We start from the raw sequence: 12251 nt of genomic DNA, 5'->3' as shown, positions 1-12251 counted from the left end.
CCCAAGTATCAAAGCTCACATATTTCTCTCATACAAATCCTTCAAGAACAATATATTACTTTTTCTTTCGAGCAACAAGAAACGATGGCTTTCCGCATTCCAGGTATTAGACGGGCCACATCATTTTCTGCATCAAAGGGAACTAATATTCCAAAAGGCTATCTTGCAGTCTATGTAGGAGATAAGATGAAGAGGTTTGTGATTCCGGTATCATACTTGAATCAACCTTCATTCCAAGAATTACTATGCCAGGCCGAAGAGGAATTCGGATATGATCATCCAACTGGTGGTCTCACAATTCCATGCAGTGAGGAAGAGTTCCAAAACCTCACTTCTGAATTCAGTGGACAGTAAATTGTGCTAATAGAGACTGACATAGATTAGATGAGACAAAATTTTGTACAGAAGGCTGTTTCTTTTATTTTGAAGATTGCCCATTTTTGTATCTTCCTTGTATCATTCCTTTGAAAATGTAAAAATGCTATGTGAATGAGAAAGTTATACCATGAAATTATGAAAATTTGTTTGCTTTTGTCTGATATGAATGATCTCTAATATATGCAACAATACCATAACAAAATTAAACATGTTCAGATTGGCAAGAACTTTTGAAGAACAATGAAAAGAATTGAAAATTTGCAATCCACACAGATTCTATGACTATCTAACTAATATTATATGAAATTGGAATCCATTAAAATATGGCCCTACAGATGAGCAATCTATTTCTATCAGAAAATAAAAATTTAGAAGTACAATTCTGCAATGGTTTCAAATCTACTAGTTTAATTTAATTCTGAATCAATGGTGAGGTCTAATATATATATGCTTTCACAGTATTTACACCTTACAAATATACTAGTTTATATCCGGCAACACATAAACTCAAGCAAGAAAGTTGAGCTTATTAGATATAATAACATCATTCACTTACACCTGCTTAACCCTGTTGTAAAGCCTCCTAACTAACTTTTGAAGAGTCTTATAGAGTGGGAATTGCATCCATGCAAATATAGCCACAGGAAGGAATCCAGCACAATAGAACAAAACAGAAGTCCATTTCGTGTTCTCCAACTGAATCGTCAGCAATATGGTTGCGCTGAATGCCAGCATTGTGCACACCAATGAGAAGAACAACAATGCAAATCCCAGATTGAGTTTTCTTGGGAGGGACCTGTAGAAATCCCATAACTCGAATGGTGATGTTAGGATTGAAAGGAACATCACCACTGAGGCAAGTGAGCTCACAAGGGCTACAACATCTGTGACAGTGAAGAAGAGGAAGACTCGTGAGCCAAAGAACACTGGTGTGCCGTTTTCACTCCCACCTGGGATTGTGTAGGCAGCAGCAAAGACAACTGTGGCAACAAGAACTGCTACTGTGGAGCATGATTGAGCTGTCTCCTTTATCCAGCACTTTGCCTCTTTGTGCATTTCCTGATGCTCCATTTCCAAAACATCATTAGCTGTTAGGCCATCTTTGTCACAATGCATCAAGTAGTGAGGAGGAATAATCCTTCTCACTCTCTGCACGAATAAAGGTGAAGTAATGAACTAATGATCAGTTTATTGATGACTGTTTATGAACCAGTTAATTTTAATCAAAGATACATACCATAATTTGAATATAGGACAAAAGCAAATCACAATTCAGACATAGATAGATGTAAGAAAGGGTTATAGAGCTGCTTACTTCGTACCAACGCAACTCGTCTTGCAGTTGGAACGCCACGCCAGGGAGCCGTTGCTCTTTGTAAAACTCCATTCTAGCAACTTGGTGCAAGAGAGTGCGACCTTCCCCGGTTATCCTGTGTATCAATGATTTGAATGCAGAATTTCTCTTTATCAGATTGAAGATTTTAAGCTGTCGGTGCTTCACAGCCATGTGTAGAACATTGTGTTCATCCTGACTAACATGACTAATAGCCTCAGGATTCATGTCAATGATTTTTTCAACAATTTCTACGATTCCTGAGCCGGCTGCCATGAGAAGAGGTGTGTAGTTTTTAAAATGGGATGCTTTGGAAATGGATTCCTTGAGCAAAGGTTTGCTGATTCTAGAATGAGCTATTTCAACTAACTGACGTTTCTCCTTCATCAGCTGAATTTCTTTTATTCTGTCTAGTTTGGAGGAAAGAATTGGCAACACAATCAATGGTTGAAAATTTGAATGAAAAGAAATCTGCCATGAGAAGTCCTTCTGCACTAACAACTCAATCAGACACTCTGCTAACTTGTGTTGTTTCTTCTTTTGCCAAATATGTCCAATCCCATTGAATTCTGCACATGATCAACCATAAAATTGATCAAAAAGAAAACAATCCTACAACAAAATCTAGTTAGTTCAATTAGTAATTCAACTATTTTCTAAGGATAACATAGAGCTACTAACATTAAATCAGATGCCTGAAGATTAAAAAAATTAATGTGTCACTAAGAAATTTATAATTTGCCAAGAATGCTTTGTTAATATTTTAACTTGTATGGTATATACCTTCAGCAAGAATTTTCCAAATAGCATAATTGATCCTTGAAAAAGCTGCAAATTGGTGAACTTTAATCACATGAAAAAAGGGGGGAAATCAATCTCATTAGGAAATCCATGAGCTTAGTATATGTAAACAAGAAAACAAATAAACGCCTCGGGGGTTGGGGGTTTAGGGTTTAGAATTTAGAGGGTACCAGGTTGCTTTGCCTTGTCCAGTGGACCACTTTCTAAATCTGTTCTCAATCTGAACACAACACTCTCTTCCTCCTCCTCCCCCTTCTCATCATAATCATCATCAATTTCATATCCTTCATCTGGAAGCACTGTGTCAACAAAATTACAATCAATGTAAACAATCATGGCAATGTTGGAGAATTGAATATAGATATGGGGAAATAAGAATGTACAATAATATACAAGGTTCTTCACTGCTCCCATTGAGGACCGGGTTTGGCTCCGAAAAACAAGAGGCATGTTGGCAAGAAGTTGAAGACATGTCAACCCATCCATATCCTTGTGTTGAGCCAAATTTCCATCCAATTTCAATAACCAAATAGCAACATCTGCACCATAAAGTGACACTCTTCGTTTTATTATAGTATATGTTATGAATATGCCAAACTTATAGAGTGATAGATATTATGGAATGGACAAATTACTATACTATATATCATACTTATTAACATAAGCATACTATTCAATGACAACCATGAAATTAGGGAGAGACCTACCAAAGAATTGACCAAGAATGCAAGCATGAAGAATGGAACATCTATCAAATCTTACAAAATGACTTCTTATGTCACCAACCACATGATTTGCCATATATTTAAGCATCTTCAGCTTTCCAAGCTTAGCAGCCCTGAACAAAGGGGATTCACCAGAGTCATTTCTTACTTCTACAAGGGGATCATATGATTCTACTTCTTGCTGCAGCTCCTTCTCCAACTTGAACACAACACCAGCCATGTCAACCGTTGTGCAAAAGACTATCTCATGCAGAAGAGTGTTATTCACACAATTCCCCATCCTCATCACGCGCCACCTTTCTTGTCGAGGAAGCAACTCCAGAAGTTCCTGCAAGAGATTTGGATTATCAGAGTGAGTTGCAATGTGGATGGCAGTGTTTCCAAACAAGTCAAGGGGATCAAGTAACCGCATCCTGTCAACTTTAAAGATTTTCTTGAATTCCCTCCAGTTTTCACTCCTTGCAGCCCTTTGAGCACTTATCATTTTCTCATCAAACATAGAGATTTGTTCTTTTATTGATTCTCTCACACTCTCAGCCATTTCCCCCTTTGATTCTCTCTTTTTTTCTCACAGCAATATATGCACTCTAATTTATAAAATTTTCTCCTTCTTACTAGTATAAATAATCTATGTGTTTTCTTTGTCCAAGTGTACTTCATTGAATATGATTTAAATTTTGTGTGTATCTTTTTCTGATATTAAATTTAATGAACCAACAAGGAGAAAGGGACTCATATAAACAATAAGAGTGCAATACTGAAATTCACTTGGAAACTTCCTAAGGAAAAATTGTTTAGTTAAACTTCAATATTTTTAGACGTATATATGCAACAACTGTATAACAAGTCCAAGTCCAAGTCAAAGTCTTCCAGATGTATTAATTTAAATAAAAATTTATATACATTTGTGTTTAGGTAAAGTTAATAATCAAAATCGTTAGATAATTTGATAAATTTTATTTATCTTATATCCTAAAGTCATATTTTAAATTTATAAATTAAAAAAAATATTAAAAATATAAGAAATTTAAATTTTTTATTCATTTATTTTACATTCATTCAGTTAAAACATTTATAATTTTCACTAATAATAAATTTGTTAACTAAACCCTTAATTTAATATCTTCATGAGATACTTTTCTACTAATGATGCTCCGAGAGTCCCGTTATATTTAGGCGAGGACTTGAATAAAGTTACCCTGTGTGACTTCTGCTGAAGTTGCTCCCATGCACTGTTCTTAGCGTTGCACGCGTCAAACGTTTTAAGAATCATCTGAAATTTCAACTCGTTATGAGGTGTTAATTTTCAATTCATTTGAAATTTTAATCCCATTTGTGGAGTGGATAACTTGATATTATATCAACGGACGACTTATTATTTTCACTAAATTTATATTTACTATTATTAGCATAATTGGACTATTTTCTAATTTACTCATTATAATTTTATCAATTTAAAAATCATCTACATAATATTAAAAACTAATATATAAAAAATCATCATAACCACAAAAATAACATTCTTTTTTATCTTTAAAAACCAAATTTATACTTTCTTCACCATAAAATCCTACAAACAAAGCCTTAGTTTCACAGAATTTTTTTGAGTGAAAAAATATCTTCTATATTCTAAAGAATCAGGTAACAAAACCGTTATTATTTTAGAAAAACTCAAATTCGCGATAGGCGAATATAGGAAGATTATGTCATTTAAAATATAATTTATTGGCCTCATTATTATTATTATTATTATTATTATTATTATACGAAATTTTATAATAATACGAAATTTTTAATTTAATTTTTTTAGAAAATATGATAGAGTCTTCTTACTGTTATTTATTTATTTATTTATTAGATGTCACCTTCGTTATTATTATTATTATACGAATTTTTTAATTTAATTTTGCAGAAAAATATGATTCAGTCTTATTATTATTTTTTTTATCAAAAATAAAAAAACTTGAACCCGCAACTTCTTAGGTAAATATGGAAAAACTATGTCATTCGAACTATAACTCATTGGCGAGTCTTCTTACTATTATTATTATTATTATATGTCACCCTGAAGGTTGTGGTAGGCTTAGAAAAAGGGGGTTGAATCTATGCCTTCTTTTTAAGTTGCTGTTATTACTCTTTTAAAACAGATTTGCAATTCTGATTCTGTTTGAACTCAGCAGCCGAAATTCATGAGACAATTTCTGTTTGAACTCAGCAGTGGAAATTTATGAGACAATTTATTTTTGTCTCATGATTATCAGAAAACAGAACACAGCAGAGAAGAGAAAAGCTAACACCAGCAAGTATCCTGGTTCGGTTGCCTTGAGTTATGCAACCTACATCCAGTCTCCTCCACAACTATGGAAGAATTTCACTATAGTTAACAGTATTACATACACCAATAACACAGGATTGACCCAATCCTTTCACACTCAAGTTCTAACCTAACTTGACATTGGCTATGCTAATACCTAACTGTTCACTCTTAGTGCTAACCCAACTGAGAAAGAGATACCTTACAGGTACAAGATACAAGACATAGACATACCTAAAGAAATCTGAAAATAACTCTAGGCTTTTCTCTCAAGTGTTTCACTCAGCCTTTTTCCACTCATGGCTTTTACTTGAGCTTTCTCACAATGCCTTTTCTCACAAGAAATTACAGAAAGATAAACATAGAAAAGTACATTACAATCAGTAAAACATGAAGGAGATTGACTTCATCAACAGCATCTTTGCTATGTTAAAAACCAGCTTTGCAAACCTCTGATTTAGTTCTTCAATATTGGCCGAATGCTTCTTTGATAGAGAGCATTATCCAAGTAGAGGAACTTCACAGGGAATACTTCACAGAACACAACTCTCAAACTCTGGTTTTCTCTCTTTAGTTCTGAATGAGCAGGAAGTCTTCTTTTATTCTCCTTGCATGTTACTGGGATCTTCTCCCAAGGTCAACTTCTTGAGCTGTGTGCTTCACCAACTCACCTTTCACTTTCTTCCATTTACCTCCAAAAATGGAATGCTGGAACATACCTTTTTTTGCTTGACCGAAAGCCTTAGATCAGCAAAGATACAAGTTTCAAAGGTAAACTTGAATCTAAACCATTGATGATGTGCTTTGGCTCCAAGAAACTTTGTGAACCATTGATTTACGGCAACAGTGATCAAAGGCTTCTTTCTTCATTTAACCAGAAATGGGTATGAGGGGAAAAGAAGCTTTATCAAGTTACTTTGGGGTACCAATAATGGAAAGATCTTTCTAATTTGTCTAAGATCTGATTTTGCCCTAGTTTCTGATTTCTTCTTCTTTCTCTTTGTAGCTAACCCCTATCTTAGCCATTGAAAACCAACTTGGTCCCTAAGATACACTTGTGATCGTGGATGCACAGCAGTGTAGAACAGAGAACACTTTTTCCATTTATCCAAAAATGGTAAAACAGAAGATTTGAGATGAAGTGAAGAAAGTAAGTTGCATGCAAATGGAAATAAATCACCTTTTAATTTCTGACTTAGTTTGATGTGGGTGATTAGACATTTGCTTTCTGAATAAGCTTTCTCTTTCTTTTTTTTTTGTTGAAATGAGTAGGAACGACGAAGCTCTCTTTCTTGTGTTTTGTTGCTGACCAAAGCAATAAGAGAGAGTGAAGACTTCAATCTTGTATGAGAAGCTTGGTGGGATCAACTTGGGTGAGCAACTCGGGCTTGGGTTGGCTTTCTTCATTCATGCAACCCGTTTGCTTTCTATTCATCACCTTTGGGCTTCTATTATTTTGTGACCCAGTAGAATAGATTCAGCTTGCTTTGAGTTGGGCTGTTGTTGATTAGTAGCCTTCCAACCTTGTTTTTATTTTCATCCAATTGGGCTGCTCTATTATATTTATTTTTGGCCTGCAACATATCATCATCAATAATCAACACTAATTATTTACTTTGCTTAATAAAATAATGTTTATCATCACTAATTAATTTAGTTAATTTCTTAACTCAACAATCTCCCCTTTGATGACAAACATATTTAAGCAATAACCAAAAGGAATTGAATTTTAGTAAAGTTAGAAAACTTCCCTTTGATTGATGTTTCTTGCTTTAGTGTTGCTCTCCCTTTCTTTTTCAAAGTTAACTCCCCCTTGATTTGTACTCTTCTTTTCTTTCCTGTTTGTATTTACTTATAGAGAGCACCATAAAGAGCTACACAAAAATATTTTGACTAAGGGAGTTTAAATAATCAACACTACAAATTTAGCCCAATACTCAACATATTATGTCAGCAGCAAAATCAAAGTATCAAGAGATTAATCAAGGGCAAGCCAACAACATATGGAAGCAAGTTTCAATTGTTAGTGGAGATACATTCCATGTAGCAGCACAATTGCAAAACAAAATTTATAAGCTCAACACTATCATCAGCAACAATCAAAAGTTCACAATTCAAATCACAGAAAATTCAATAGCATTCCGCAGCTATTACTCCCCCTTTTGTCATCAAGGGCAGACAATAAGCAAGATCAACAAAAACAGCACCTTAATCTCTGCAAGAAAGTGTCAGAGACTTTCTTTTGATGATACCAGATTAGCTTGATGTGCTCTCCCTTTTTTTCATATAAGTTGCTCCCCCTTAATGTATGCTTATCGCTTAACCTGAGGGCACAAACAATAATGCCAATACAACAATTCACCAGCACAACATAAAGTTTAAATGACTTAAATTCATCCAAGTTCAGTTCACAAACAAGTCAAACAGATTTCATCTCATAAACACAAGTCAATTAACAAACACAAGACTAGTCAAAACTAATATCCAATAATCTCAGTAAGTCTTATGTCTTATCAAGTCTAATATATGCATTTTCTCCCCCTTTAGTCGTCAAGGTGGGAAAAATAAAACAAAACAGGACCTGCAAAAAAGTGTGTTAGAGACATGTTAAAGCTAAATGTTGCGTTTTGAAATACTAAAAAATTGGAAGAGAAATAAAGATCATATTTCAACCTGCAACACCATAGTTATATAATAAAACTCACAATGTGCAAAGACCAATTCTTGGTAAAGACTCACTAGAACCAAAAAGAGAGTTTCATATCACTTGAAGGTTTCAAAGAACAAAAAGAGACCACATGTGTAATAAGATTCAAGCTTGGTCCATGTCCATTTTTACATTACAAAATCCAGATCTCTTATTTCTTATTCAGCAAATGTCTCTTTGACCCAAAAGTGAATTTCCAAAACCATGCAACTGCATCACCTTTTGAAATGACATGAAAAGACCTGACCTCATAAAAGAAAGATTTTATTTGATTTTAAAAATTAAGTCAAACTGAAAATCTTTTTTGGATCAAGAACATTAAATGAAAATCCTTTTAAAAAAAATTAAGCACACAGCCCAACAATCACAACAACCAAGCAAAAATTATAACATTCATATATGGGCCCAGAGATGGTTGGTTTTAAGGAAACATATTGGACCACTCTAGATCTGAAATTTGAGATTGGCCCAGATTGACTTTCACTTGAAACAAGCCCAAAACACGCTGATTTGAAGGAAACGTTCATCACCTGCCCAAAATTATCTCACACCTGTTTATAAGACAAAAAGCTCCAGCAAATACATCAGCATTTTTCAAATAAGGAATCATAACTCAAAATTTCTAGACTAGTCCTAAGCATGCAGAATCTATCCTCAGCTAATGGTTTTGTGAAAATGTCTGCTAATTGCTCCTCTGATTTAACAAATTGAATACTAATATCCCCCTTTTGGACATGTTCTCTTATTGAGTGAAATTTCACTTCAATATGCTTAGTCCTAGAGTGCAAAACTGGATTTTTAGAAATATTGATGGCACTCATATTGTCACACATCATCAAGGGAATATTTTCAGCGTTTAATTTGTAATCAACAAGCTGTATTTTTAACCATAAAAGCTGAGAACAACAAGAAGAAGCAGCTATATACTCAGCCTCTGCAGTGGATAAGGCCATTGTTGGTTGCTTCTTACTTGACCAAATATTTAAGGACTTTCCAAGAAAACAACATAGGCCTGAAGTGCTCCTTCTATCAACTCTATCACCAGCAAAATCTGCATCACAATAACCAACTGCAGAAAAATCATCAATCTTAGGATACCAAAGACCAAAATTAGACGTGCCATGAACATATCTAATGATCCTTTTAACTGCAGAAAGATGTGACTCTTTAGGTTTGGATTGGAACCTAGAACACAATCCAACAATTTGCACAATATCAGGTATGGAGAAAGTTAAGTACATAAGAGAACCAATCATCCCTCTATACCTAGTCTCATCAACATCTTTCTCAGTTTCTCCCTTATCTAATTTAGAACTAGGATGCATGGGAGTTCCCATGGGTTTGGCATTTTCCATACCAAATTTCTTAACTAATTCCTTGGCATACTTTTCTTGGTGAATGAAAATACCATTTTCTATTTGTTTAATTTGCAGCCCAAGGAAAAAATTAAGTTCACCCATCATACTCATGTCAAATTCGCTTGTCATGAGTTTTCCAAATTCAGAACAAAGGGATTCATTGGCTGACCCAAAAATAATGTCATCAACATATATTTGGACTAGAATAAAAGAATCATTAGAGTTCTTGATGAATAGAGTTGTGTCAGTGGTGCCTCTTTGAAAACCATTTTTCAAAAGAAAAGAGCTAAGTCTCTCATACCAAGCTCTAGGAGCTTGTCTTAAACCATAGAGAGCTTTAGATAGTTTAAAAACATGATCAAAATATTCTTTATTTTCAAAACCAGGAGGCTGCTCCACATACACTTCTCTATCTATCACTCCATTCAAGAATGCACATTTCACATCCATTTGGTATAATTTAAAACCACAATATGCAACATAAGCTAAGAGAAGTTTTATGGCTTCCATTCGGGCAACAGGGGCAAAGGATTCATCAAAGTCTATTCCTTCTTCTTGGTCATATCCTTGTGCCACTAGTCTTGTCTTGTTTCTTGCAATGCTACCATCTTCTCCCAACTTGTTCCGAAATATCCACTTGGTGCCGGTCACTTTCTTTCCACTTGGCCTTGGAACCAAGGTCCATACTTGGTTCTTTTCAAACTCAAGAAGCTCATCCTCCATAGCTTTAACCCAAGAAGGGTCACTAAGTGCTTCCTTGACGTTTTGAGGCTCTATTTGTGAAAGAAGGGCAATTGTTCCTTCATTTGCCTTTCTAGTGGAAGACCTTGTTTGCACTCCATGAGAGACGTCCCCAATGACAAATTCCTCAGGATAATTCTTCAAGAATCTCCACTCACGAGGTCTGGTGGACTTGGAGGCAGATTCAGTCACCAAGGGATTCTGGGCGCTGTTGGCTGCAGGATTTCCTTCAGATTCATGAGACAAAATGGAATTGTCTCTTGAATTTTCAGCATTTGCTGTTTCTGGTTCAGCTTGTCTAGAATTTTCTTTTCCATGATTTTGAGCAGCTTCATCCTCCTTTTGAGCTTGATTTCCTGCATCACAATCTTCCAAAATACTTTGTACCAAGTTATTATCACAAAATGTAATACATATGGACTCTTCAATAATTCTAGCATCTTGATGATAAACCCTATATGCTTTACTAGTTGTGGAATATCCTACAAACAAACACTTATAAGCCTTTGGATCAAATTTTCCCAAGTTTTCTTTGTTATTTAAAACAAAACATTTGCATCCAAAGATGTGCAAGTAATCTAAGTTTGGTGGGTAGCCTTTCCAAAGTTCATAAGGGGTTTTCTTCAAAAATTTCCTTATGATTGTTCTATTCAAAATGTGGCAAGCTGTGTTAACCGCTTCAGCCCAAAGGAATTTTGGAACATTACTCTCACAAAGCATAGCTCTTGTCATCTCTTGTATGCTTCTATTTCTTCTTTCCACAACACCATTTTGTTGTGGCGTTCTTGGACAAGAGAAATTGTGAGATATTCCAAATTTCTCACAAAAGGATTCAAACAAATTATTTTCAAATTCAGTTCCATGATCACTTCTTATAGAAGAGAGATTTTCAAATCCTTTTCATTTCGAATTTTCTTGCAAAAAGGTTCAAAGGCCGAAAAGGTTTCATTTTTGTGTGCAAGAAATAAAACCCAACCAAACTAGTAAAGTCATCCACAATTACTAAACCATAATGTTTACCACCTAGGCTTTGAGTTCTTGTTGGACCAAATAAATCAATGTGTAGCAACTCAAGTGGTCTTTTAGTAGAGATGTCTTCCTTTAGTTTAAAAGAACTTTTTGTTTGTTTTCCCAGTTGGCAAGCATCACAAGTGATGTCTTTGTCAAACTTTATCAAAGAAAGACCTCTTACTAATTCTTTCTTTACAAGTTTGTTTATTTGAAACATACTTGCATGGCCCAATCTCTTGTGCCATAACCACTTTTCAAATTCTTTAGAGTGAAGACAAGCTACATTTTGATCCTTTAGTTCATCAAGAGTAAGTCCATACATATTATTGAAACGCTTGGCAACAAACATCACTTCATTTGTCTTTTCATTAACAACACAGCATTCTAGCCTTTTGAAAACAACTAAATATCCTAAATCACACAACTGATCAATGAAACATTGTGCATATATGACCAAATTTCTTGCAATTAACACAATGATTTTCTGATGTGTGCCGCTGAAATTGAGGTGAGTTATATTGCTTGAAATGATTAAATGGTTCGAATTTTCTGATTTTTGGAGGAGATGCATTTCTTTTGACAAACTGGTTTTTGTTATAATTATTCCTCTTTGCAAAAAGGTTTTAACCAGAATTTTTTTTAAACATTTTTACCTTTCGAAAATGAGGTTTTGTTGTAAAATATTGGTTTCTTGAAAGCATCCTCATTTTTTGAAATGTAACCCAAACCTGGCCAGTTTGGACTCGGACCAGTTCTTGGTGAAGGCTCAGTTTCACTTGTGTTTGCTTCATCAAATTTTTCTTCACAAGTTGAAACATATCCGATACCTGATTTGCTTGGTATAGATTTGGTATTTGATGAAGAAGCCACAAATTTTATAGAG

At 34.6% G+C, this 12251-nt stretch overlaps 3 protein-coding genes across 3 annotated transcripts; 1 reads left to right on the top strand and 2 right to left on the bottom strand.

Moving 5' to 3' along the window:
• On the top strand, positions 1-528 carry LOC127745713 (auxin-induced protein 15A-like). Its single transcript, XM_052259161.1, has one exon. It carries the CDS (start codon positions 85-87, stop codon positions 352-354), a length of 270 nt encoding a protein of 89 aa, XP_052115121.1. The 5' UTR covers positions 1-84; the 3' UTR covers positions 355-528.
• Positions 529-849: 321 nt separating this feature from the next.
• On the bottom strand, positions 850-2028 carry LOC127745710 (ankyrin repeat-containing protein ITN1-like). The gene is made up of 2 exons (XM_052259158.1): positions 1694-2028; positions 850-1527 (listed from the first exon to the last, which is right to left on the bottom strand). The coding sequence occupies exons 1-2, from the start codon at positions 1985-1987 to the stop codon at positions 931-933; spliced, it is 891 nt and encodes a 296-aa protein (XP_052115118.1). The 5' UTR covers positions 1988-2028; the 3' UTR covers positions 850-930.
• Positions 2029-2398: 370 nt separating this feature from the next.
• On the bottom strand, positions 2399-3778 carry LOC110278955 (uncharacterized). Its single transcript, XM_052258109.1, has 5 exons — positions 3220-3778; positions 2896-3051; positions 2683-2811; positions 2495-2554; positions 2399-2406 (listed from the first exon to the last, which is right to left on the bottom strand). The coding sequence occupies exons 1-5, from the start codon at positions 3776-3778 to the stop codon at positions 2399-2401; spliced, it is 912 nt and encodes a 303-aa protein (XP_052114069.1).
• Positions 3779-12251: the final 8473 nt, after the last annotated feature.

Source organism: Arachis duranensis, chromosome 3, assembly GCF_000817695.3.
Source record: "Arachis duranensis cultivar V14167 chromosome 3, aradu.V14167.gnm2.J7QH, whole genome shotgun sequence".
NCBI lineage: Eukaryota > Viridiplantae > Streptophyta > Magnoliopsida > Fabales > Fabaceae > Arachis > Arachis duranensis.
The sequence above is the reverse complement of the archived record's forward strand: the minus strand, read 5'-3'. Positions and strand labels throughout refer to the sequence as shown.

What these genes read in the sequence shown, in the direction of transcription:
- LOC127745713 (XM_052259161.1), top strand. Translation starts at nt 85, where the DNA reads ATGGCTTTCCGCATTCCAGGTATTAGACGGGCCACATCATTTTCTGCA.
- LOC127745710 (XM_052259158.1), bottom strand. Translation starts at nt 1,987, where the DNA reads ATGGCAGCCGGCTCAGGAATCGTAGAAATTGTTGAAAAAATCATTGAC. An exon ending in ACGAGTTGCGTTGGTACGAA is followed by an intron (nt 1,528 to 1,693) that starts GTAAGCAGCTCT and finishes TTATTCGTGCAG; the next exon opens with AGAGTGAGAAGGATTATTCC.
- LOC110278955 (XM_052258109.1), bottom strand. Translation starts at nt 3,778, where the DNA reads ATGGCTGAGAGTGTGAGAGAATCAATAAAAGAACAAATCTCTATGTTT. An exon ending in CATTCTTGGTCAATTCTTTG is followed by an intron (nt 3,052 to 3,219) that starts GTAGGTCTCTCC and finishes TTTATGGTGCAG; the next exon opens with ATGTTGCTATTTGGTTATTG. An exon ending in GAAGAACCTTGTATATTATT is followed by an intron (nt 2,812 to 2,895) that starts GTACATTCTTAT and finishes TTGTTGACACAG; the next exon opens with TGCTTCCAGATGAAGGATAT.